General features: G+C 42.0%; 1 protein-coding gene and 2 long non-coding RNA genes across 21 annotated transcripts in view; 1 reads left to right on the top strand and 2 right to left on the bottom strand.

Annotated features, from left to right (window-relative positions):
- The window catches only part of LOC310843890, a 435,627-nt gene that overhangs the window by 360,028 nt on the left and 49,004 nt on the right, over window positions 1–26,595 (bottom strand). The window lies entirely within an intron of this gene.
- PHLDB2 (pleckstrin homology like domain family B member 2) overlaps window positions 1–26,595 on the top strand; it is a 74,145-nt gene that overhangs the window by 5,457 nt on the left and 42,093 nt on the right. For 15 of the 18 annotated variants that reach the window (XM_083736078.1, XM_083736081.1, XM_083736072.1 and 12 more), the window contains exons 2-3: window positions 12,003–12,100; window positions 16,039–17,375. In XM_083736078.1, the coding sequence (XP_083592204.1) occupies window positions 12,055–12,100; window positions 16,039–17,375 (1,383 nt within the window). In that variant the 5' untranslated portion in view covers window positions 12,003–12,054. Of the gene's footprint in view, window positions 1–9,974; window positions 10,079–12,002; window positions 12,101–16,038; window positions 17,376–26,595 lie in introns of all 18 variants that reach the window. The other 3 variants (XM_083736068.1, XM_083736071.1, XM_083736083.1) reach the window with 1 other exon arrangement.
- On the bottom strand, window positions 493–25,224 carry LOC310843958. Of its 2 annotated transcripts, none has more exons than XR_014563824.1 (3): window positions 24,854–25,224; window positions 16,344–16,418; window positions 493–1,308 (listed from the first exon to the last, which is right to left on the bottom strand). It is a non-coding gene; the product is annotated as an uncharacterized lncRNA (long non-coding RNA). The 2 variants fall into 2 exon arrangements; XR_014563825.1 differs by lacking the exon at window positions 493–1,308 and adding an exon at window positions 7,345–7,636.

The following is a 26,595-nucleotide window of genomic DNA, read 5'->3' as shown; positions in this document are numbered from 1 at the left end:
TAATACCTGTGTGCTGGTTTTAGATGTGCTCTAAGCCTCTGAGATAGGACGGAATACAAGTCATGATTAATAAGAATAAATGTTCTTCAGTTTTAGAAAATGGGTGTGAGTTTGAAAACTGAAGGGAAACTATTTTATAGAAATATATGGCTACTGCCTACTAAGAGCAGTTTGTTCTGGGATTGTCTTATTAACATTCTGTAGCACTCAGACATTCTTGAATAAGTACCTTGATAATTACAGTATGTTATGTTAACTGCTGCTTGCCACTTCCATCGCTGATGAGGTTTACTTCACATTTGGCAACACTGATGCTGTAGTTCTTGCTCTTATTAAAATGCTTTGACCATATGGAGCTATGAAGTAGTCAAACATGTTCTAGTTGTTACCTCGAATACATTGTCAGCATATGAGGGAGCATATTAGGGAGAGAAAAAAGAAGAGGAGGTGGTAGTTGGATCCAAGTATAGATAACTATTATGAGTTAAAAACAAGATGGAATAAGGCTGCAGTCATAGGCACACTTGCATGGATGAACTGAGTAGGGTTTTCTGGGGAAATGTGTAGGATCAGGCTGCATGTTTTGAACAGGTTCTTCAGAGAAAACCAATTACTGAATGTTTTGTGTAGGGAAAGAATAAACTGATAATCATACTAGCATTCGAAACAGGATTGTTTTTAAAACAAGGTGGCAAAAGTAAAAAAGAGGAGATGAGGACGAAGATGTAATAGTTACAAGGACTAAAAGAGCAAGAGCAACTAGAAGCCCCAAATGCATTTTATTATGCTCTTATTCTTCCTGTATGTTTTATTTCCATTGTTGTGCCAGTGAAGTAAATACAGAACTGCATGTGAGTGCTGGTTGTCTCTTTTCTGAGGATCCTGCAGTGACAGGAATGGTGATATATACTACTCTCTGGTACTTCATGTGTTCTTTCAGGGATCAAGAATCTTAAGCCTGCTTCCGGACAGCTTTAATACAGTTCTGTCTGCTTCCCAACATCCAGAGTTAGTTTGCCTTAAGCCAAAAACAACACTTTTATAATGTTCATTGCATGGGGACAGGGTCCACTCATTGAGGTTTGAGGTTTCTTGGACTGAAAGGTCATTGTTCTAAATTTCACTCGAAATGAAATGATTTCCTTGCCATATGGTCAGAGCGTATGGTTTTTAAGCCTCCCCTCCTCCGAGATTATTAACCTTTTAAATGAGGTCCCAGCTCTGTGGCTCAGTGGTAGTGCATCGGCTTTGCTTGCAGAAGATGCCAGGTTCTTCAGAATATCCTGGTAAGGCTGGGAAGGATTCCATCTGAAAACCAGGAGAAAAAGAACAAAATGATAATATAAAAGCTAGGTTGATTGGCTTATACAATCTTGAATTCATTTGTTTTGTTTTTGTTGGAAGCTCCCATTCATCCTCATGCACCCATGAGATCTACAGCTTTGCCTACAAAACCAGCAAAGTGAAAGACTAGCACATTTGCTTTGCTCATATGTATGACGTATTGTCCTTAGTTAGCATAAACATATATGCATAGATTTAGACAGATGATAGTCAGTGGGTGAAGGATGTTATGCAAACGGTAGGTGTGTCCTGTTGCAATTGACAGTCAAATGCAAACAAGGTGATGCGAAAAGGGGAAATGACAAATGAGTAGGAAGCCCTCTCGACTTGTAAGGAACCTTCAAAACAAGATGAGTCATTGACATAAACACTGGATAAGGAAGAATTCCTTTCTGGAGGGAGCTATCTGCTCTCAGGCTCTGTTCACTCCCCGTTTGATAGGTGCCAGGTCTGCAAATGAATTCCAGCTCAGCCGTGGCTGGTAGGCGGAAGCCCACTAACCCAGGGGTGGAGAGCCTCAGGGCCACCAAACCTCTCTTATCTAGCCCTTGGAATCCTCCCCAGGCCACATCCTCTATTGGTCCTGCATTGTGTTCTGGTTTTGCCTGGTTGGAATGTGTTCTTGAATTCTGATAAAAACACTGTGATTCTCTAAATGGAGAACAGAGAGGGGTGTGTGAAACTTGGTCTCCTGTACAAAGGTAAAATCTGCAACAGTTGCTCAGCTGCATTTGTCACCTGCTGCTGGCATTTGGCCCTAGAAGGCCCTAGAAGGGAATGTGGCCGCCAAGCTGAAGAAGGTCGTATCCCTCACACCCATACCCTTCAATAAAGTGTTGGATATAGGCTGCAATTTTAAACACTCATCCAAGTGAGATACATTTTATTGGAGCTGGGATTATATATTACTCTTGTATAAACTGCCCTGGGATTGAAAATGTCCTATAACTACCTTAATTAAAATCAAATCAAATCTTTCCATTAAATAGAGGGAGGCTTACTTCCACAAATGATCTGCATGAAATGCAGCACACAATGATAAATCAGACTGTATGGACTTTGCATTTCAGGTGTATGAGCTTCTTGAAAAGGAGAATGTGAGCACTAACCTCAGCTGTGGAACTTTTGATTTTCCTCCCAAGAATACTAATAGTAGATTTCTAAACAGACTTAACATCAGAGCTATCTGATGATGACTGTAAACCAAACCAAACAACGATACCATTCCTTTCACTGTAGAATTGGTTGGGTTTTGTTTCAAGCCAGCAAAACTTTTCTCATCTGTATGTGTGTATCCTACCTATGTACATCCTGAAGACAGCCTTAAAAAATATTTTTTCAGTAGATGTAGTCACCAGAAGTGTAGATTATCTAGCAAACTACTGTAATACTACCCGTTTGTTAAAAGATGCTGCTCTTGCAATGTTCCACATGATTTCCTCTGAGGAAAAGAAAAAGTCATAAGAGCTTCCTCTGCCAGTCTTTTCCCACATTTGTAGTGTTACAAGGGCAGTACTTTCCAGTGGTAAATTGTGGTTTATATGTCAGGTTCTTTCTATAACTCTTCTGTGACACTAACCCCTACCAGAAAGTTTAACATGCAACAGTCTGCCAGACACCAATATCATCTTACTTCATTAATACATATACCCCAGATGTTACCGAAATACAACCTCAATGAATATTCAGGTTCATTGGATGATACCAATTTCTAGTCTAGTGAGAGAAGAGAAATGTCTTTCTATCCACCTTCTCTACACCATGCCTGATTATATATAGCTGTACATGTCCCCCCCCCTTACTTGCCTTTTCTCTAAACTGAAAAGCTCCAGGATTTTTAATGTCACCTCACCTCACTGCTAGAGTTGCTGCAGGCCATTGTTCATTGTTGAATATTACTTCATTTGATATAAGTTGCTTATTTAAAGTTATGTTTTATTATCACATTTCTCTATTGGATTAGATTGTTATAAGGTGTACATTCTTTGTTTCTTCAGCTTGTAAACTGCCTTAGGTATTGTAAAAATAGAAAGACAGTATTCAAATTAAAAGTGATGGTGCTGCTGATGATTTTGGATGCCCTTTCCTGCGCCTTTCCCATCTCTACAATACCCTCTTTGAGGTGCAGTATTCCAAGTGTTCTCACAGCATATATTTGTATAATGGCATTATGGCATGGCAGTTTTATTTATTTTCAATTCCTTTCCTAATGATCCATGACATGGAAATCTCCATTTTCATAGCAGCTTCCCAGTGGGTCAACACTTTAATCAAACTACCCATTGTTGGCCCTAAAATCTCATTTGTGGTCAGCCACTGCCAGTTCAGGCCCCAAGAACATATATAGTCATACCTCGGGTTACATTTGCTTCACATTGCGGCTTTTCAGGTTACGAACATGGCAAACCCGGAAGTGTTTACTTCTGGGTTCGCCGCACGCATAGAAGTGATCTGCACGCTTTGCTCATGCGCAGAAGCACTCTATCGTGCTTTGCGCATGTGCAATAGCAGCACTCTACTTATAGACTTTTTGGGGTGCGAATGGCACCCCAAAACAGATCACGTTCGTAAGTAGAGGTACCACTGTATGTGAAATTAGAAATTTTTACCCCAATGTGTATTACTTGACACTTCTTTCAGTGAGTTTGCCATTTTCATACACCTTAATGCAGTTTGGATACATCCTTCGGAAACTCCCCATGACCCAACCCTCCTTTAACCACCTCAAATAATGTGGTATAATCAGAAAACCTGGCCAGCTTACTTCTGACTCCAGGTCATTTTATGAACAAGTTAAAAAGCACAGATCCCAGTCCTGATTCTGGGGGGACTCTGGTTTTTTGTTTTTTGTTAATATTTCCATTGTGAGAACAGTTCATTTCTTCTTCTGCCTCCTTATATCATGACTGCTCAAGCAGTCTTTGGTGTCGTACTGTACCAAAAGCTTTTTGAAAGTCCAGATAACTTCATCCACATGCTTACTGAAAAAGCTAACTCCAAGAGGTTACTGTAGTTAGAAATGACAAATTTTTGGAGGCCATGCTGGCTCTTCATCAATATTTCTTCTTCTATGTGCTTTCTTATCAGTGTTCCTAGAACATACATTAAGATAATTTCCCATATCCTCCCTGAATCCCTTATTTAAAATTGGTGTTACATTGAACACTTCCTGGTGCTCAGATAAAGGACCCACTCTTAGGGACCAGTTACAGGGGGTCGGGAATTATTTTTGTTTCTTTTTTAAAAAGAGCAGCAATCACATATTTAAGTTCTTTAAGAGCTGTTGGGTAGATGCCATCTAGACCCTGCGATTTGTTCATTTTAAATCTTTGATGTGGCTGCTGTTTGCCTCAGTTCCTCAGACTCCCTCAGAAAGTCCCTTCAGCCACAGAATATGCCCTCCATCTTCCAAAGCAGAATAAGACCTTAAATGGTAATAGTAGCTTTCAGATGTTTGTGTGTCTCAAACAGCTTTATTTTCACCTGGAATGGTTTTGAAAAGAATAACGGTATTGGGACAATTAAGAAAAAAATGCAGTGTTTTAATAATAAATTGTTTGGCCATGAGAGAAATGCATAAAACAGGATCCACACAGATTTGATGCATTGCTTTGACTTTTTAAATGGCTCTGACAATGTTGTAAGTGTACTTCTCTGGGGGAAGGGTTAATCTGAAACATCTGGATCACCAAGGGTTTTCTTCTTCTTCTTCTTCTTCTTCTTCTTCTTCTTCTTCTTCTTCTTTTTTTTTTTTTTTTTTTTTTTGCTGAAATACATATTGCTGGATGTGTCCTTAAACTCTCTCACTGCCAGATTTTCACTTAGTTCAGGATTTCAGAACTTAGTAGCTGTCGAATGTGTCAAAACACAGCCTCTTAGTAAGTGATCTGGAGAACAGATGCCACAAATCAGTAGTCCTGAATCAGATCACAGATTTTGTAGTTGCAAATTTGGGACTCTCACCTTTCCCCCGCAACTTTAGAAAAGGGACCTTTGTTCTGCGTTATCATTCTGATCGCATGATTTGATTTTGATGGTAAATATGTGAAAACCTTGCGTGACGTTTCTGTGATCATAAAATTCATTTTGGGAGGCAGAAATGCATATTGCAATTAGACTTGTGAAATGTTCAGATGTGTGCCATATGGGGAATTTTTGGCCTTTCTATTATCGTCAGCTCTTTCTGGCATCACAGTTGCATTTATTATGTTCTTTGGTTCTAAGGTATAAAACTTGGCTTTCTGCTGTTCAGATGTGAATATGCTGCATTTTGCTTATTAAGTGAAGATAAGGTTCCTTAGGGATGCGGGTGGCGCTGTGGGTAAAACGTCAGCGCCTAGGACTTGCTGATCGCATGGTCGGCGGTTCGAATCCCCGCGGCCGGGTGCGCTCCCATCGTTCGGTCCCAGCGTCTGCCAACCTAGCAGTTCGAAAGCACCTCCGGGTGCAAGTAGATAAATAGGGACCGCTTATCAGCGGGAAGGTAAACAGCATTCCGTGTGCTGCTCTGGCTCGCCAGATGCAGCTTGTCACGCTCGCCACGTGACCCGGAAGTGTCTGCGGACAGCGCTGGCTCCCGGCCTATAGAGTGAGATGAGCGCACAACCCTAGAGTCTGGCAAGACTGGCCCGTACGGGCAGGGGTACCTTTACCTTTAAGGTTCCTAAGAAAAAGAAGTTTAATGAACTAAAAGTTTTGCAGAATACGGTATCAAATACACCACGATTCAAGGAGGGGCAGTAAATAGACCTGCATTGACACAACTGTTATTTTCACAGAGAAGTTCATTTCCCTTAAGTTCTGTTTTATAAAGCAGGGAGGGAAAACTTTCAGCCCTGCAGAAGTTGTGGGACTCTAAATCCCATCAGCCCCAGCCAGCATGGCCAACAGTCAGAGATGGGAGGAGCTGTTCAACAACATTAGGAGGGTCATACTTTACCATCCCTGTCATGAAATGTTTAGTTTCTCATTGAGGAAGGGTTTTTTGTGTTGTAATTTTTGAGTCCAAGATCTAAAAGAAAAAGCAAAGAAGGCCCTTCAACATGATTTGTTGCTGCTTGCTTCCTCCAACCAAATTGTTGTCCATTCCCTCTTGACTGCATCTCCTACTCTTGAAAGAAAATAACTTCACAGCTACATATCACTTTCAGTACATATATATGAATTAAGAGTACAACTTAATGGCTTGGATCCTGAATTCCTTTCCATGGACCTAACAGGGCTCTGTTAACAGACTCTACGCATTTCTCTGTGTACCCTGAAAACATGAAACAGGGTTGGGGGAATCTTCTGAACAGAATGGCATTATGTTATGGGGGTGCTTCAACAGAAATAGGTAATGGGGAGCATTCTCCTTTCACAAACTGAACTAATTCCACTTGCCCAACACTGAACTTCTGATCCTATGATGCTAGTAATAATGTGAATTTTAAAATTTTAATTTTGATTAATCAATGTTATCTTTCTCTCATTCTGCGAAGTATTTGTAATGAAACCCTTTCTTTCCCAGCAATTCCTTTCCTTTCAGTGCATGAAGGAAATGGGTCGAGTTATGTTAGTTTTGTTCTCAGAGTGTTGTTACTGTACTCACATGTGTGAAGAGTGGGGAAGCTGAGGAGAGAAAATATGGATTTAACTTGTTTAAAATATTTTAAGCGTAGCTAAACCTTTAATTTAGCATAGCTAAACCTTGAATTATGGTGCTGGAGGAGACTCTTGAGAGTCCCATGGACTGCAAGAAGATCAAACCTATTCATTCTTAAGGAAATCAGCCCTAAGTGCTCATTGGAAGGACAGATCCTGAAGTTGAGGCTCCAGTACTTTAGCCTCCTCTTGAGAAGATTCCCTGGAAAAGACCCTGATGTTGGGAAAGATGGAGGGCACAAGGAGAAGGGGACGACAGAGGAAGAGATGGTTGGACGGTGTTCTCGAAGCTACCAACATGAGTCTGACCAAACTGCGGGAGGCAGTGGAAGACAGGAGTGCCCGGCGTGTTCTGGTCCATGGCGTCACGAAGAGTCGGACACGACTAAACAACTAAACAACAACAACAAACATTTAATGAGATTTTAAATCAAGGTTGAAAGCCAGTGTTGATCTGATACTGCAATCCAGACCCGGCTTTACACTCCCATTGGCGTCTGCCTGCGACTCTGTTTGTGCGGAGCTCCCTATTCTGCATTGCTGCGGCAGGTAGAAGTTTTGTGGGTGGCATCTCACAGATGTGGTGAAATGTGGTCCTGAACAGACAGGCAGTGTCTTATACGGCACGGCGTGGGAAGTCAAACTAGGACTGAAGCACACGTAAGGTCTGCATTGGTGCGTTTTGCTAGGGCTGCTGTATAATCAGTTTTGCAAAAAAAAAAAAGGAGTTAACATTAATCCAGGGCAGTCCTTGGCATTCATGAAACAGCTGCTGCTGGTGGCCCTGACAGAGGGCATTCCCAGGTGCAGAGAGGCTGTGTTGGCCCTGGATCACATGACTGCATAGGCCTGGGTTCAGTTCCAGAGCCTGCTCTGGAATGGTGCATCAGTTTGCCTGCCCCTGACCTGTGTGAGTTGATGGGCTGCTAAGTCCTGCTGCCACTTATCCGGAGTTCAAAATGTGCCCAAAGCGGCTGCTTTTTCTTTCAGACAAATTCTTAGTGAGGCTAAACTACTTCACAGATTTTCTACATTGTACATTTACCTTCTGATTTTCAGTCAAGACAGATTAAGTCTTTTTTTTTTTTTTTGCATCTCATGCACAGTTAATTTATTATGTGATTGGAATGATTTTGGTTTACTCAGCATGTTAGCATACTTGTCCAAATATAATGATGATTGTCCTTTTCCCTCTCAGATGAAAATGTTAGGGTTGAAAGCTGTCAAATGCTGTGAGGTAAACTGGTGCAGAAGCGATTTTTTAAAATATATGTTTTTTAAAGAGTATATTGTGGAGAGAACCTTGTCAGTCAGAGGAAACATTGATACAAAATGGCAAGAGAGTACAAATAATAAAACCGTTGTATGGAGTTTTCTGCATTTGATTTTTAGAGGGCTCCATTTGGAGAAATATCCAACAATAAATGCTATACAAAATAAGATCCTGCATTTTTAACAGAGGGATGAGTAACATTTGATATCTTGCCTGTTTTCAGCAATATTTCTTTATTTTTTTCATAATAAAATGTTTCAAGAGTAACACATGAAATGATTTAAACAGAAAATGTTACCAGCAGGAGCTAAAACAAACAACAAAAAAAGGATAATAAAATGTTCCACAAATCTGTTGACGAGCTGGAATGTGTGCAGAAGAGGGTGACCAAGATGACCAAGGGTTTGGAAACTAAGCCTTATGAGGAACGGTTGAGATAGTTGTGTATGTTTAGTGGGCTAAGGGAAGACTGAGAGGAGATATTATAGCTGTCTTTGGATACTTGAAGACCACAGGAGAGATGGGGGCACATTTCTGCCTAAGAGCAATGACACATTATCAAGTCCTGTCACTCTGGGGAAGTGGAAGGGTGGAAAGTGGAAGGAACTCCCCAAGTTGGTGATTGTGTGGTATTCAGCGTAGACGCAATGAAATTAATGAACATGACTAAGTTAGATACATTGATTTCAGTGAGTCAACTCTTGAAGAAAAACTTAGCTGAAGGTATTTTGAAATACCTTTTCAAAAAGGTAGAGAGGGGGGGGGGACCACTGCAGCTCTTTGGCCACCATATGTATACTTTTTTATTTTTAAAAAACACATTTTGCTTTTGTGTTTCCCTATGTATTTTAAGCATATGCCCTTAGAAATCTGCACAAAATCAGGAAGAGGAACATTGGACTTTAATGGGTCCATTCATTTCTAGTGATCAGTGATCACCCCCCCTTTTTTAGCGGGTGGAGAGCGTTCCACTGAAGCTTTCATACTGGAAACAGTTCCATTGGGCCTCATTGACTTACTTGTCTGACCCTAAACCTTCTATTTTTGCATGCCACATTTTGAGATTCCTAAATAAGAACACAAGAAGTTGATATTACCTTATAGAGAGCTAGGCCGTCAATCCATGCAGCTCAATCCATTGTCTACCCTGACTTGTAGCAGCTATTCAGGGTTTCAGGCAAGGAAACTGATGAATCTGGGATCTTGAGTTATGGCACCTCCCTATATTAACCTTCTACCAGATTTTTCTCACCTATCAGCTCTCTATAGCAAGCATAATACAGTTGTAAATTGGAAGTCAAACGGAATCCGTTCCAGAAGTTCCAAAACGTTTGGAAACCAAAGCGTGGCTTCTGATTGGCTGCAGCCAATCGGAAGCTGCGGAAGCCCCATCAGATGTTTGGCTTTCAAAAGAGCGTTTACAAACTGGAACAATCATTTCCGGGTTTGCGGCATTCAGGAGCCAAAATGTCCGAGTTCCAGGGCATTCGGGATCCAAGGTATACGTTTGAAAAGCAAAAACAAATGTTAAACCTTCAGGGTTTATCCAGAAAGTTACTTGCTGTTTACCAGCTTTATTTTAGCTTGTTTCTAAACTGCTTGTGGGTTAAAATATTTTATTTATTTATTTTTGTTCATAGAAGGCAATAGAAACTGTAAGCTTGGATTAAAAAAAAAATCTTTATTTTATTTTATTTTGGTATTATTTCTTTAGACGCTTCAAAAGTGAATCATTCTCCCACTGTGTTTTCGACAACTTGGCTCATGCCTTCATTTTGATGGAAGATTGTTTGTGAAGGCAGAGCCGTTGGAATTAAAGTCAGTTCCCATTTTCTTATACCAATAATATTTGTGCGGCACCTTTGATCTTTCTTGAATGTTCTTCAAACATCCATGTCTTAAGAACCTGCACACAAGGCTGCTTGCCGAGATCAAAATATTTTTTATGCATGTCCTCAAATAGCTTGCCTGTGTGTGGTATGCCAGCGAAATGCAGCGAAGAAAATAAACGAGCTCTTCCTCATTATGATCCTTTCTGATTTTATTAAATATTTTCTTCCCACTCTTCTGCTTAATGATGAAGTACAAATTACCTTATTAGTGTAGGTTTTAAAGAAGTTATCTCCTGTGTGCCTTTTGAATGGCCCAGACTAAACGTGAATAAATATATGTTAAAAAAGAGATTACTTAATGATCTTTGGTGGAAAACGTGCTTAGGCAGTAGCTACATGAGTTGTGTCTGAGAACCACATTCCCTTTTGGAGCTAGTGTGGTGTAGTGGTTAAGAGCGGTGGACTCGTAATCTGGTGAACCGGGTTCGCGTCTCCACTCCTCCACATGCAGCTGCTGGGTGACCTTGGGCTAGTCACACCTCTTTAAAGTCTCTCAGCCTCACTCACCTCACAGAGTGTTTGTTGTGGGGGAGGAAGGGAAAGGAGAATGTTAGCCACTTAGAGACTCCTTAGGGTAATGACAAAGCGGGATATCAAATCCAAACTCTTCTTCAGACACCCGAGGTCCACATGCCAAGGGTAGGAGGCCAGAGGAAAAAGGGAGCAGAGCAGTGCAAACAACTTTTTGTACAGTTGCCTAGTTTCTACAAAACATAGGGCCATAGAATCTTAGATTTGGAAGGTACCTAAGGGTCATCTAGTCCAGGAATCTCAGCTAAAGCATCCATGACAGTTGACCATCCAACCTCTGCTTAAAAATCTCCAAGGAAGTTTTTTTCTTATTTAAAAAAAGAGGTTGCACACCCCTCTCTAGCCTCCATCCAGGCAAGTAAGAGGTATTATCATAGTTCAAGGACACATTTTTACCAGACAAAAACCATTCGGTGGAAAACAGGGCTAGTTCCGGTCTGGAGGTAGGAATGCGGCCTGAGAAGAATTCCAAGGGTGTGTGAGAGAGAGAGGCCTTGGAGGGCTGCTTTTGGTCCTTCAGCCTGAGGTTCCCCACCCCTGATATAACTGAGTGGAAAGCATTGTTGGCATCCATCTGTCTCTAGAGACAATGGAGGGTGCTTCTGGGGGCGAAGTCAAGCTGCTGTGTTAGCAGCACCGAAGTGACCTCCCTGGATGCACAGACCTGTGTATGGAAGTCCTGGGCTGCCCAAATGACAGGACCCCCTCCTCTTGGACTCACTGATGTGGTCCAAAGGAAAGCACAGCAGTTGGTTTGGCACCAGCTTGGGTGTGGCCACTGTCACATGCTGACAGCTTCTAAGAGCCCCAGGTCACAGCCCCTCCATTTATGTCACTGAAGGGGACCAAACAGCATATGCAAGAGGAATGACTATGTGGATTGACTCTTTCTGTCATCATGAATGTGACTGGTGACACATATGTGTCCTCCGAATGCAGATTGGAGAGAATGGGGAACTTTGGAGGACATTGTTTGAATGTCAAAATCTTTGACACATATCAGTGAAATGTCTATCCAGGGTGTGTGTTTATCCTTTGACCCCACAGAGCTAATCTTTTTCTTAATTTGGCTGTTGCTTTGGGGCCTCTTTCTTTCTGTTCTGCCCCCAGCCCACTCCCAGCTTCTGTTTCTGTCTTATTCAGATTTTTTATGTGTAACTTGTTTTTGGATTTTACGCTTATCAGTTGTGCTGCAGATCTGCTTAGTTTCAAATGGCAGGTAGAATGCTTCAACAAGTAAATCAGTTTATGTTTTCAAAGCATTTGTGACCATTACAATGATCGGTTTACTAAAGTAACACTCTTGGTTTTATTTACAGGTGTCAATATTTACATGGCTCAGCCTGACGTCTGCTCCTTCTGGCAAATGATATGATGTCAGATAGAAATAATCTCACTTACCAGAATCTTGGGACAGGTATGAGTTGTGTCATTTATATTTAGAGGGATGTTTACTTAACACAGGGGAGGAAGCACTGCAGTAAATGGATTCTTTTTTGGCAGTGTGTGTACCCATGTTTTTTGAATGTGAGAGTCAGAGAGAAAGAGAGAGAATGGGAGGATGAGTGAGATGTGCTTTTGTGTGAGTGGAAATGAATTGATGTACACTTCAGGCTCTAGCCAAGCTCAGTTTTGGCTTCAGACCCACCTGCCACTGGCATATGCTTCTGTGAGGAAAATGTTCCCCACCTCGGTCATAACATTTAATGGTTCTGGTACTGTTTAAATGTTGATGCCCAACTCTGCTGTACAATTCTGTCTCCACCCCCCATAATTCAGCCTAGACGCTGAGGTCCAGCTCCAAGAGCCTTCTGGTGGTTCCCTCCCTGCGAGAAGTGAGGTTGCAGGGAACCAGGCAGAGGGCCTTCTCGGTGGTGGCACCCGCCCTGTGGAACACCCTCTCATCTGATGTCAAGGAAATAAACAACTATCTGATTTTTAGAAGACATCTGAAGCCAGCCCTGTTTAGGGAAGTTTTTAATGTTTGATGTTTTTATATTCTCTTGCAAGCCGCCCAGAGTGGCTGGGGAAAACCAGCCAGATGGGCGGGGTAGAAATAATAAATTCTTTTTCTTCAGGTTACTTCAGTAATTCACAAAATAAACCTTCACATGCTTTTTCAAAAGCGAGTCCTGTATGCTCTGTGGGGCTTATTCCTCAGTAGATGTGTTTAGTATTGCAACCTCACATATGCAACTTTGGTCTGCTACAGGAAAACAAGCTTCATTTGGTTAGTCTTTCTGATCAATAATGCTGAGTCTCCCAATTAGCTACCTATTTTAAGAAACCGGACAAGTAGGAAAAAGACAATGTATCCATATAGCTTTAACTAGCAAATCCAGCCTATACAGATGAGACAGGCACTCTGTAATGAAAGCTAATCAATTTCAACTCTGGCTGACCTTCAGCTGGAAAAGGTTCTTCTTGCACCTATGAAAACAAACTGTTTTATCTGTGCTACGCTGGGAGTGCCAATAAAACCATCTCAGAAGTCATACTTCAGCAGGGAACTCCATATCAGAAACAGCTTAAATGGAGTCTAAATTTAAAAATAAATGTAGTGTGGTAAGGAGAAATGTGCACTTATTAACAGGAAATATTGCATTAACTTTCTGTGTTCCTAAATCGTCTTGAAAAATACATAGCGTTTAGCTGGAACCAAATCTCAGTCCCACAAACCTGTTTTGGCTACCTTAGTTCAGCTCTGGAACAAATGATGTGCTTTTCTGAACATATATTTTACCATCTACCACATTTGAGGTTAAGGGGGAGAGTTTTCCATTTCAGGGCAATTTTCCAGATCTTTATGGGTTTGCTGGCATGTTTGTCAAAGTTAAGTCTGCAGTTGGTCAAGAAGGGAAGTAGCATAAACTTTCTTAGGCAATGGGCATCTGGTTGTGGATTGCTGGGATATTAAACATCCAGGCTCCAGTCCTTAGGTGGCTGGTATGTGAAGCTGCACATAATAACTCTAGCAGTTGAATCAAATTGTTCTTGTGCGTGTTGGGTGGAGTAATGGAAGATACTTGCCAATGAATAATTTTTTCCATGTGCTTTGACTCCCTTTCACAGATGGATAGTCTTTTGTATCACCACTGATAAAGTTAAACTGTGTTTCACAAAAACTTTCAGGGGTTCAGGGGAAAATGCTGTGTGTTTTGTTAACTTGAAAACCTGGGTCCTTCCATCTAAGATTACAGGCCATGCTTAGGCAAAACAAATAGGTTCCTTCATAGCTGGAAAACAGAAATAAAGAGAAACAAAGCAATTTTATACAAACCGAACTGGAGATTAGTTTTAGGTGGTTTATTAGGTTAAAAAAAGTAATAAGCTTCAGCTTATTACAGAAACTTCTTATACCAAGGAACCTGTCTGCTTTTGCTATTGATGGAGACCGAGACCTGGGGAATAGGAATTTTAAAATATATTTTCAAAATATGTAAAAACGTATACAGTGGTACCTTGGTTCTCAAACTTTAACTATTCCAAAACCAAAGCGTTTCAAAACCAAAGTGTTCCAAAACCAATTTAACATGAATCTTACTATCTAACAAGACCATTGATTCATAAAATGGAAACAATAAACAATGTACTGCAGTTGCACAATCAATCGATCAGTAGCTGAACTGGGTTCCACACAGTCACACACAAAAAAGAGCCGCAACCCCCCCCCCCCGCAAAATAAATAGCAAAAACAGACAGACCTCAGCGTAACACTCAAAATAGAAGTGTGGCACTCAAAATGGAGCGTGTTTGGCTTCCGAAAAAAGTTCACAAACCGGAACACTTACTTCCGGGTTTGCAGTCTTTGGGTTCCAAGTTGTTTGCGTACCAAGGCATTTGAGAACCAAAGTACCACTGTATGCATATTTGTCCCTGCAGTACTTTGAGGCAGCCCTAGATGCAACTGAAATGTGCAAAGCACCTAATCTAAGCCTGTTGCTTCCTCACACAGCACATTTAAAATCAAGATGTGTGTCCATCAAATCTGCTGTGGGTTTTTCCACACATACATCCAAGCAGATTTGGGGGTGGTGTGATGGGGGAAGAGAGGGAGGGGAATTCAATCCCTGTGTTGATTTAGTTGGAAAGAGCCCTATATTTTGAAATTAATCTCATGGCTTCCATCAGGATTCTAGACATGAGACTCCTGCCCAGGTAAATGTACTTAGGATCTTAGTCTTAGCCTAATGTGTCTCCTAGAATTGTCTGGGATTCTAACCCTTCTCAGGCATAACTAATTCTGTGTTTTTCGAGAACTAGCTGCTGCCATCCCTGATAAAGGCAGGATTGCACTACGTAGTTCCTGTTGTACCGTTTATTAGAAATGACATCCCATTAAGTATGAGAAACTTTGAGACTTCAGGTTGGATTGTGCTTCTTGGCAGGCAGGGGCAAAATAAAATACTTCTCCATGATAGTATTTTGATTGGAACTGTATTCATATTATAAAACATGAGTTTTTGTTCAAAGTCAGTTTGCCAGCTTTCTAAAACTGCCAGCTGAATCCAGAGAGCTTTGGAAAAGGAACAGCATAGATTGTGAATCATGCTACTATGACCTTTGCCAGTTAATCCCATATAATTGTGCTATCTCGGCAAGATGAGAGACCTCATTAGGGGAGGGTATAAAGTGATTAGAGTGTTGGATTAGAACCTGGAAGACAAGGGTTCAAATCCCACCTCGGCCAGGAAGCTCGCTGGACCAGTCACTTTTTCTCAATCTGACCTACTTTTCAGGCGTGTTGTGAGGATAAAATGGAAGCCGGGAGAACCCATGTACACTCCCTTTTGCTTTTTGGAGGAAAAGTGGAATATGAATGTAATAAATTTAATAATGTGGTCTGATCACCAAAGAAACTCTGGGTAATCTGGAAGATTTAGACAGGCCAATGGTACCTGTGACCAGCAAAGCCTAATGAAACTTACCACCCATATACAGTAGCCAGTCAGATCTTTAACCATCCAGCCCTTGTGCCCCATTTTGGCAGGCAGCTAAAACAGGTTATTGTGTCCCTGGTGGGTCATTGTACATTGCTGATTTGGTAGAAACACATGCTGGGCAAGTCTGGTGTAGTTATTGCTTTCACTACATTAAGATAACCCTCTTCTCCACCTTGATTTTTCTTACAAGATGGTTATTTGAAACCTCCCCGGATTTTTATAAAGTATTTTGGAACACATTCCCTGAAAGTAACAATCATTATTGGATTATATGACCATATTTACTAGAAAGGCATTATGGATTTCATGTGATGTGAGTTTCTGCACATGAATTGTAATCTGATTGCAGGTTTAATGCCAAATAATTCACTTGCTGAAACTTTTTTCTTTTCCTCCCTCTGCCTTCTTTCAGATGCCAGTAAAATGATGGAAGAGTACGGTCATGTGCAAAACCAGGTGGAATTACAAAATCCCAATTTAGGGAAGGAGGGAGTGATGAATTCCCTTGAAAATGATCTCCAGGATATAATGGACAGGCTTAACCAGAAAAAAAATTCGCCGAGTCTGAGGTTCAAGGCAAACGGTGATTGTGCCGGTTCTTACTTAACACTCTCACAGCCGCTGCCCCCCAAATCCAGCCCTGCGTCCAGCGTTAAGAGTATGCCATCTGCTTCCAAGCTCCAAGGAAGCAAGCCATTGGCTTGTGAGAGCTCTTACCTTTCAGAAAAGAACATCTCTGGGAAACATCTGGGCTCCATTTCAGGCACGTCTCCATCCTTAAGTGGGTACAGCCTAGGGAAGAGAGACTTTGATATTTACGTTCCCAGAGAAAATGAGAAACAGTTTGGACATCTGGATAAGTTTCCCTACTCAAAGTATAGTCAGAAGAATAAATCTTACGATAACGTCTACTTCCCAGGAGTGCTGGATGGGCGGAAAAACGCTGCGTCTCTTCTTGCCATGTGGAATGGAAGCTCAGGGAATGAGATAATTCTTTCGCCACTCGGATGCTCAGGAGCGGCTAGTATGCCCTCCAGCCCGAAGCAAGGCAGGAGGATGAATATTCAAGATCTCCTTTCACTTCAGACCAGAGCAGCTAAACAGAAGGACCCAACCGTGGACATGTTGGGGTCTAGAACCAGGAAGTATTCTGGAGGCTCCCTGAGCCATATGGGAGTTTATAGCCGTTCTTTACCCAGGCTTTACAAATCGTCAGAAAGCCAGCTGGTGCCGCTAAGTTTACCCCCAAGGAGCTCCCTTGGGAACACCAAAAGAAAAAAGATTGTGGAAAAAGATCTTCTACCTCAGAGTATACTGGATGCTGACAATTACCTTAACTTTTCTTCCTACACCTCAGGGGTTTTGCCGCATACGAACTTTGCATCTGAACCTAATTCCTATGTGAATTCAACTCTCAGTGTTCCTGCCAGCCCCCGCATAGCTCGGAAAATGCTCCTGGCTTCTTCTTCCCCGTACGCGCCCGACGACTTTGACAGACTTGGACTCTCAGGGACCAGCCCAATCAATTCTTTCAGCCCTGTGGATCCTGAGAGAGCGTTCCCTATCAGAAGGAAAGTTTCCAGCAGTTCCGTGGAGTTCGAGGAAATGGAGCTGGAAAGCCTCAGGCAGACCCCTTCTGCCCGGGAGCGAAAGAATAGCATTAGTTCTGTTTCCGGAAGGGATGACCTCATGGATTACCACCGGAGGCAGAGGGAAGAAAGGCTGAAAGAACAGGAGATGGAACGACTGGTAATGATACTTTCTGGTTAATTTTTAACAAGGTGTTCTGCTTCCAAGCCTTTGCCCAAGTTAAAATTATTAAGTTGTGTGTTTGTTTTTGTGTGTGTGTGTGTGCGCGCGCACACACACACACACACTGCTGTTGTGTTTTCAGATTTGGGTGTTTGACCTTGTACATGGGTGAGGCAGCGTTTACTCTGTCAACCTCTGAAGTCAATTGGCCATGTAGTGTCCTGCCTTGAAATCTGGGCGGTCTAATGAAATCATATGTATGATGTAGGAAATTGATAGGAATTTCAGCCATCCATCCCGCGCGTTCTGCCAAAATGACCATATACTTAAAAGCCACAAATTATAGGCTACAAGGATACAGCACTTAAAGAAAAAAAGTTGATGTCATTGTTTTGTGGTGGCTGGGTAAGTAACTCATGTCTCCAGCCTAAGCTGTTTGGAAGCATTCTTGTGTGCATTTTGTTGAAGGGAGCAAACTGGAAAATTTTGTGACAGTATGGTCTGAAGGCATGTGATACCACCTTGTGGGTGGCACTGTGGTCTAAACCACTGAGCCTCTTGGGCTTGTTGATCAGAAGGTCAACGGTTCAAATCCCCATGATGGGGTGAGCTCCTGTTGCTCTGTCCCAGTTCCTGCCAACCTAGCAGTTCAAAAACACACCAGTGCAAGTAGATAAATAGGTACCACTGTGGCGGAAAGGTAAACGGCATTTCCTTGTGCTCTGGCTTACATCAAGGTGTTCTGCTGCACCACAAGCGGTTTAGTCCTGCTGGTCACATGACCTGGAAAGCTGTCTGTGGACAAACGCCTGAAAGTGAGATGAGTGCCGCAATCCCATAGTCGCCTTTGACTGGGTTTAACCGTCCGGGGGTCCTTTACCTTCAAAGCACTTTTTTTCCAGGGAGAGTTCACACATGCATGTTCATCACTGCATGACTTGCAGTAAGTATCAAGTGGTGACTTGAATGTATGAATGAGCCATTCCATAGAAAACGGAATACCTCAAATAACAGTGGGCTTCATACATGCAGCTGTAAGTCATCAAGCCCGTAAGTGATGAGAAATCTAACAATGTGTGTGCATTCTGCACTGGCTCTAAGCCTCTTGTCATTGGTTTGCAACAGTCAGCAAGTATTCTGGTGGTTCCTGTTCCTAGTGGGTTCTGCATGAAGGATGGAATGTGCAGAGAAACATGTTTCAGGGGCATAGTGGGACATTAGAGAGTCATACTAGGTGCCCTGTGGCCCCACATGATAGAGGATACTTCAGTGCTGATGTGGGTATACAGAGCTAAAAAGAGAAATCTCTTAATGAGAGATTTGGAGGAATCGGTAATTATACCCTTGTGAAAGCTTGAGGAATAGTACTTATCATAAAGATAAAATGACAAAATATTTGTTCCTGATTCTGTTTGGCTGTTGTTTCCCTTAAAGCAGCACTTTCTTCTCCCTTTTAACAGCTTTCATCCTGTAATAGGATGTAGGCCTGCTGGTTTGTGACATGTGGAAAGAGCCTCGGTGTTTACATATGAAGGAATTTCCTCCCACTTAATTTAGTTTTCCATTTTTAGCATTCTAGAAGGGTAATTGTCTTTCAGGTTGGCCACTCAGAGGGCTGGGATTGGGACTTTGTGTTCAAACCTTTGAAGGGCGTTAAGAACCAACAATAACAGCTCTGGAAGGAAGCGTGTATTTGTCCGGCAGACCCCTTCCATCCTTGGCTTAATGCTTTTTTCAAAAGGTCAGCTGTTCTGCAGCTGTAATTGTACTATCCTTCAAAGGAGCCTCTTGGTGTTGTGCTTAGTTACAGGGCAAGCTGTGATGCCAGATTCGCTCTGCGTTTCTGCCCTGTGTGTGGAGAATCAAGCAAAGAACAATCTAGATCCATTTCCAGTGGATAAATAAGAAGCTAGTTTTAGCATCTTCTTCTCCTTACTTTTTTTTTTTTTAAGTGTTCAGCATTAATTATTCTCAGACCACAATAATTTATTCTGTTTTCCTGAGAACTCATTCAAATACACTAGTAGGGATGTTACATTTCCAGGAACCTTGTAACTATGCCATGGAGGATTCCCTGCCTCTTCAGGAAAACCAATGAAATAATATGCAATATTGGTGTCTCACTTTGAGGCTACAATCTATGTCCAATTTATGTGGGAGTAAGTCCCATTGAAGCAAATGGGAAATACTTCTGAGTTGGTATGTATAGGATTTCTCTGCAAGAACATAAAAAGTCCAACGTCTGGATATAATTCAGGGCTGCTTATTTGATCGTGACAGTGTGGGGTTGCTGGCTTTTTGGGTGGCACTGTGGTCTAAACCACAGAGCCTAGGGCTTGCCAGTCAGAAAGTTGGCGGTTCGAATCCCCGCGATGGGGTGAGCTCCCGTTGTTTGGTCCCTGCTCCTGCCCACCTAGCAGTTCGAAAGCACGTCAAAGTGCAAGTAGATAAATAGGTACTGCTCCTGCGGGAAGGTAAACGGCATTTCCGTGCACTGCTCTGGTTCACCAGAAGCGGCTTAGTCCTGCTGGCCACATGACCCGGAAGCTGTACGCCGGCTCCCTCGGCCTATAGAGCGAGATGAGTGCGCAACCCCAGAGTCATCCGCGACTAGACCTAACGGTCAGGGGTACCTTTACCTTTACTTTTACAGCACCAGAGGAGGAATTGTTTGACTATATTCCTGATCCAACTTACCCCCAATGTAGTAATAGGCCCCTGTGAGTTCCACTTCCAATGAGGCAGATAAATGACTAGCAAGCAGGGAGAATTCCAGCTTCTGGAATTGTGCATAGATCCTTTGTTTACCAAGCATAGATAAAACATAGATTTAACTCATAAAAACCGAAGTTCTTTCCATTTTCATAGCATGACTAGTTCCTTTTGAGAGCCAGTGTGGTGTAGTGGTTAAGAGCGGTGGACTTGTAATCTGGTGAACCGGGTTCTATTCCCTGCTCCTCCTTCCCTGCTGGGTGACCTTGGGCCAGTCACACTTCTCTGAAGTCTCTCAGCCCCACTCACCTCACAGAGTGTTTGCTGTGGGGGAGGAAGGGAAAGGAGATTGTGAGCCGCTTTGAGACTCCTCAGGGTAGTGATAAAGCAGGATATCAAATCCAAACTCTTCTTCTTCTTCTTCCTTGTTGGCACATCTATTCAATATCTAGTCAATATCAGAACATGATGCTTGATCGTGATACTGACCGCTTTAGCAAGGTAGCATATTTTTAGTAACATGGTTCTTCTGCGTGTCTGACAAGAGGCAGTGCTGAATCTTCTGGGATCTTTCAGCGACACGAGGCCAAATGATTTGGCCCAGTTGGTTAGCCTTTGCTTCTCTGTGTTCAACCATTGGACTGTGGGATAGCTCAGCTGGTAAAGCAAGAGACTCTGAAAATCAGGGTCATGGGTTTGAACCCCACGTCAGGCAAAAATATTCCCGCATTACAGGGAAGTTAGACTAGATGACCCTTGTGGTGCCCTTCAACTCTACAATTGTCTGGTTCTATTATTCTGTCTTGCTTTCATGCCTCAGGCTGCTGAGATGTTGAAGTTAGGGAATGGACTGCTGTAGAGAAATGGACAGCTCTGCCTCTGGTATCCAAATTGAGTAAAACCAGTCTGCAGTTTAAGGACGTGCACAGTTTTGCCTCTAGATGGTGCTACTTAATTAAAAGTTCTGTAATAGATACGCAAAAGCACACATAGGGTTGGTTTCAGTTGTTTTGCATCCCATCTCAGTGATTAAAATAGCAAAAAAGGTTATTTATGTATGCCACTACTGCGGCCCGTGTTTTGTTAGCCCCCAAATGGAAAACAAGCAAAGAAGAATGGCAACTTAAGTTGACAGAATATGTGCGGCTTGCAGACTTAACATATAGAATAAGAGAACAAGAACATATGTTTAGAGAAGATTGGAAAATGTTTATTGAATATATGGGGGGAAATGGTGTACACTTGAAAACATTGGCAGCATTAAGATAAATTCAACAGTGTAAATAAGTTTTGATAGATGTAACAATGGAATACGGAATGGTTTAGTTTATGTTAAATATGCAGGGGTTTATGGTATGCAAAATGAACCATGGAAAGAGAAGAAGGGAAGTCATTGATATTTTAAGGATGTTTAAATGAGTATTCAAAATTGTAAAACAGAAAATTTAATAAAAATTTAATATATACATTCCACTCCAAGTGATCAGGATATGAAGTTTAGAGAGCAATCCAGATCCTGGAGATCTGGAGATGAAATCCACTGCAGCACTAAGATCAGAACATAAATCAGGCATAGGCAAACTCCGGCCCTCCAGATGTTTTGAGACTTACAATTCTCATCATCCCTGACCACTGGTCCTGTTAGCTAGGGATGATGGGAATTGTAGTTCTAAAACATCTGGAGGGCCAGAGTTTGCCTATGCCTGGACATAAATCTTCTAACTAAAGAGCAGCCAGAAGGATCTCAGTGCTCAGCACTGCAGCACTGAGAGGAGAGATAAAGCCCTCTGCCTGCTCTTTAACAGAGTCAGTATTTCATCTGTACCTCAGGCTGGAGTGGAGGATGTGTGGACATGTTCATTTCATGTTGCACGTAGCCTTCTGTGCAGAGTAAAAGGCACGCTCCCCAAGCATTAGAGTGGAAAGGGTTGGAAATGCTGATTATGTGTTTATGCATCTGCATGTGTGAATGAAGGGGCGCTGTGTTCCTGCATGTTTGGTGAGTGTGCTGTGTGTGTACATGTGCTAGTTCATGTGGCCCACAGAGAGACGTGTGGCCGTCAGTGTGACCTTTGGGCTGAAAAAGGCTCATCGCCCTATCACAGAATCATAGAGTTGGAAGATATAGTGTTAATATTAATTTATTCATTTTATATAAGGAGTACGTTCTGATCTGTGCTACATCTTGATTAGACCCTTGAAGCAAAGCAAAGAGAACAGTAAGGTTTGCTCATCTCCTTGTATCACAAAGTTCTCAGGGCTACTTGCAACAATACAAAAAAGGGGGAAATATAGGAATTCGCACACACCAGGATGTAAGTGGTCACACCCAAACAGGTAAAAAGCCTCATTCCCCAAAAACATCAGAAGGATCACTGTTAAAGCAACTACCACCAAGCAGCCAGAGAAAAAATTAAAATCCAATCCCTGGGAGTAGAGAAAAGTCTTGGCTGCTGGAGAGGCTGTTTCTTCATGCAAAATGGGGTTCTTATTTTGCTCTTTCTAGTGCAGTTTATCACTTTTCCTGCTTGCGAAAGGTCCAATAAGAAAAGTGACAGAAAATTGCACTGGAAAGTGCAGGACAACAGCTATTGTCTCCCAGTGCCTCCCAGATACCTTTGCACGAACGTATCGGGATGAATGCTCAGTAACTTTTGTATGAACGCGTTAACATGAATGCTCAGTTGAAAAGCTGGTTAGGAAGCTCCCTAGTCATGGAACTAAAAAAGGAAGTAATGCTGCCACCTGGTGGTTTTTTCTAGGGAGAGCACTCCATAGTCAGGAACCTACAATTGAATAGGTTCTCTTGTTGCCACCTTACTGCCAGAGAGGGTACTCCGAAGAGGGCCTCTGCTGATGACCTAAAGGTCAAATGGGAAGAGAGTTTCCTTAGGGTGCTGAGCCACTGAAGTCTTCATAGGTCAAAGCCAGTGCTTCTCAAGGAGACATTGATCACATTACTCTTCTTATTATTGTGCTACTCAGGATGGTCTCAGGGGCCATTGGTTGTGCTGCTCATGTGTAAATAATAATAATAATAATAATAATAATAATAATAATATATAAATTAAAATCTTATTGCCATTTCACATAGCAGATGTGGGATTAGCAGATAGTGGTGGAATATAATAGGCAAAAAAATGACACATTACCTAAATGGCCTGGGCCCAGTAAACCTGAAAGAGCATCTCCACCCGCATTGTTCAGCCAGGACACTGAGGTCCAGCTCCAAGGGCTTTCTGGCAGTTCCCTCACTGCGAGAAGTGAGGTTACAGGGAACCAGGCAGAGGGCCTTCTCGGTAGTGGTGCCCGCCCTGTGGAACGCCCTCCCGTCAGATGTCAAGGAAATAAACTGCTACCTGACTTTTAGAAGACACCTGAAGGCAGCCCTGTTGGGGAAGTATTTAATGCTTGATGTTTTATTGTTTTTATTAGTATTCATATTCTGTTGGGAGCCAACCAGAGTGGCTGGAGAAACCCAGACAGATGGGTGGGGTATTAATAATAATAATAATAATACTTTTAAATTAAATCTATATATTGAAATGCTGAATTATGAATGTGCCAAAAGCCTGGTAGATCTTACTATCCCCATATTTTATATTGCGGGTTGAGGTTGAGAAGTAGTGACACCTTAAAGGCAGCAAGTGAGTTCATGCCTGAGGTGAGATTTGACACAAAGATTCCCAGTTCACATGTCACTACACTTGCTCCAGCTCTTACCTGTAGACTAGAAAACTCAGGAGGTAGGGAAGCTCCGATTCACATGCGCAATAACATTGAATTTATGTAACACCATAGAATGTAAGAGAGCAGCAGTACAAATGGAACAGACGGAACTGGTAAGGGCTGGAGATATGCAAGTCTGTTTTGTACTCTGTTCCACCTTAGCAGAACCATAGGTTTCACCACAAATTTCTTTTGAGGGAAAAGGTGGTTGTGACCCTATTGTTGAACTATGAGGCAGAGGAGTTGCTAGAACCAAGGACACAGAACATCTTCTGTGGCCAGCCATGGACTAATAGTGTCAAAGCATAGGACCAGAACCCCTTTCCTCACCTGAAGGTAGCTCAATCACAGAAAATAGTGTGCGTTTTTCACAGTCTAATGGGAAGTACTTGGAACCTACTGACATACTTTAACATCTTAGGTGGTATTCAACTGAATTTTACTCAGCTTAGATCTGTTGAAATTAATGAACCTCATTTAGTCATGTTCATTCATTTTAATGGGCCTACACTGAGTTATGCTTAGTTGAATACCACCCTCTCTAATAATCTCATTGTGTTTTTTCTGCTCTACCTAATTTCATGGTGGATTGTGCCCTTTGAATCTCCATAGAATAGGCAGTTGTCTTATAATGCGATGAGTGTCATGTTTTGTGAAATATGCTGTGGTAATAAAAAGAAACTACGTGTGCACTGTTAATGCCTGTGAGTCTCCCGGTTGCCTCTCTGTTTTCCTGAGTTGCAAAAAGAAATTAAATTTGTGGCATGAACAGAATGCAGGTGCAATGAAACCACGACTAGCTGGCAGCCAATAGGATGATGTGAACAGACAGCACAGAATAGCAGCCGACAGAACTTCCTGGGCATAAGCTTTCTCATACCACGTTGTGCAAGTCAAAATAGAAATGAAGCAACGCAACATAATCTCCTATTACCTCTGTAGCGAAAGGAAGCTATGCTTGTTATTTAGGCATAGAGGCGTTCTTTCTTGCAAATACAGGCATTTAGGGGCTTGTAGTTTCTTGCTGAACCTACCTGTTTTCAGCTTTTCCAGATTTAAAATCCACATCTTGAGTTGTATGTTTGAAGTATCAGCAGTTGCATTCAGAAAGAAGATTTTCTCTGCATTCTCAGTGGTTGAGAATCAGTTCTTAAAATTGTGATATCCTCAAGATTTTTTTCTGCATTTTTTAAATATAAAAAACACCCGTTTATTCTAAAGTTTGGTGCATTCTAGACTGTCTTGTCAGTTCTGGGTTGAGATAAAAAATCACCCCGTTGCATTTGAGAAAGGCTAAGGTGAACGGCAGCCACGCAGGCTTCCATTTGATATGTCCTGTCTTCCCAAGAGTGGGTGAGGAGAGACGCCAGTTCGAACACATCCTGTCGCTCTGTGTGGGGGTGGAGTTTTGTTTATCCCAACCGTTGCCGTGAAGGTGTAGCAAAAGTGCCAGCACAGTAGCCTGTTGTAGCATCAAGGGATGGATAAATGTTCCTGGCCAGCAGTTAGACGATGCTTTCAGAAATGGGTTGGCTACTCAAAGAATACAGGTTTAAGAGGAAGAGAGAAAATCCGGGCTAAGCAAATGAAGAGGGAGCTGGAGGCTTGTGGAGAAAATGCATGGAGGGAGCAAAGGAGTTTTGAGGTGCAAGGATTTTGTTGTCATTTTGTCTTTTCAGTTTACTGTCTTGAGAGAGGGGAAGAGGGGAAGTCAGGTTACAAGATAATTCAAGAATGCATTTGACTAGCTATGCTATACAATATCATTCAAGAATGCATTTGACTAGCTATGCTAGGTCAACTATACTGATATTTTCTCCATGACTAGAAGGTAGAATTCAGAAGGAAGTACAGAATTTTCTCATAATCTTATCTTTTTCGGGATAGCATCGGGCTCTTTTTTCATATACTTGCATGTTTTTCATGGATATGCAGAAAATCTTGATTTCACAAACTCCACTTGCCTTTCCCCCCACTTTTTTAAAAAAAGGGGGGGGGAGGAATGAGTCCTTTCTATAACATTGTTAAGCATTTTTTTTTAAACTATCTGTATACCACCCGCTTGCAAATCACCTAGGGGGTACAGACACATCCTGGAATAAATTCCATGAGACTTGTTCCTATATAGACATGCATCAGATTGTGCTGTAACATTGCAATCCTGTGCACATTTACTTGGAAGTAAGCTCCCTTGGACTTACAGGCCTTACAATCATAGGCTTGGACTGGATCTTATTTTTTGTGTCTATTCTTATGTTCAGTTTGCAGACAGATTGAAGTTGAGTACTCGGGTAAGGTTAAGGTTAAAGGAGCACTTCTTAACACTGAAAATTAGGTAGCTGGCAGCTGAGACTGTAGTTGCCCTAGTTGTCATGTACAGTGCTTTTGAATGCAAGGTTAAGGCTACTGTAACATGTTTAACTTGCATCCTGGAGAACCATCCTTTAAAACTGACTTTATACTGTACCTGAAGGTATGTAAAGCTATTTGCTGGTGACAGCTTTCTCAAGCCTATGATGGTGTAATTTGGCCAAACCCTCAGCCTTGCAGTCACATGAACTGCACTAGTACAGAGTACTCATATGTTGAAATGCAAGCATGAAGTGTGGTTTGCAGTGTTTCTCAAGAGGAGATTCAGCAATCACTGATGTTGATGTAGTCGTAATCCTTCATAGTCTGTTTAGATCCTAACATTTGCATTACCACAAATGTTCATTTAGAAGATTTGCCCTTCTGAAGTCCATTGTTTTCTGTGAGTGTTCATAATTTACTGAAA

This window comes from Podarcis gaigeae, assembly GCF_964106915.1.
Source record: "Podarcis gaigeae genome assembly, chromosome: 4".
Lineage (NCBI taxonomy): Eukaryota > Metazoa > Chordata > Lepidosauria > Squamata > Lacertidae > Podarcis > Podarcis gaigeae.
Note: the sequence above shows the minus strand (reverse complement) of the source record. Positions and strands in the feature narration are given on the sequence as shown.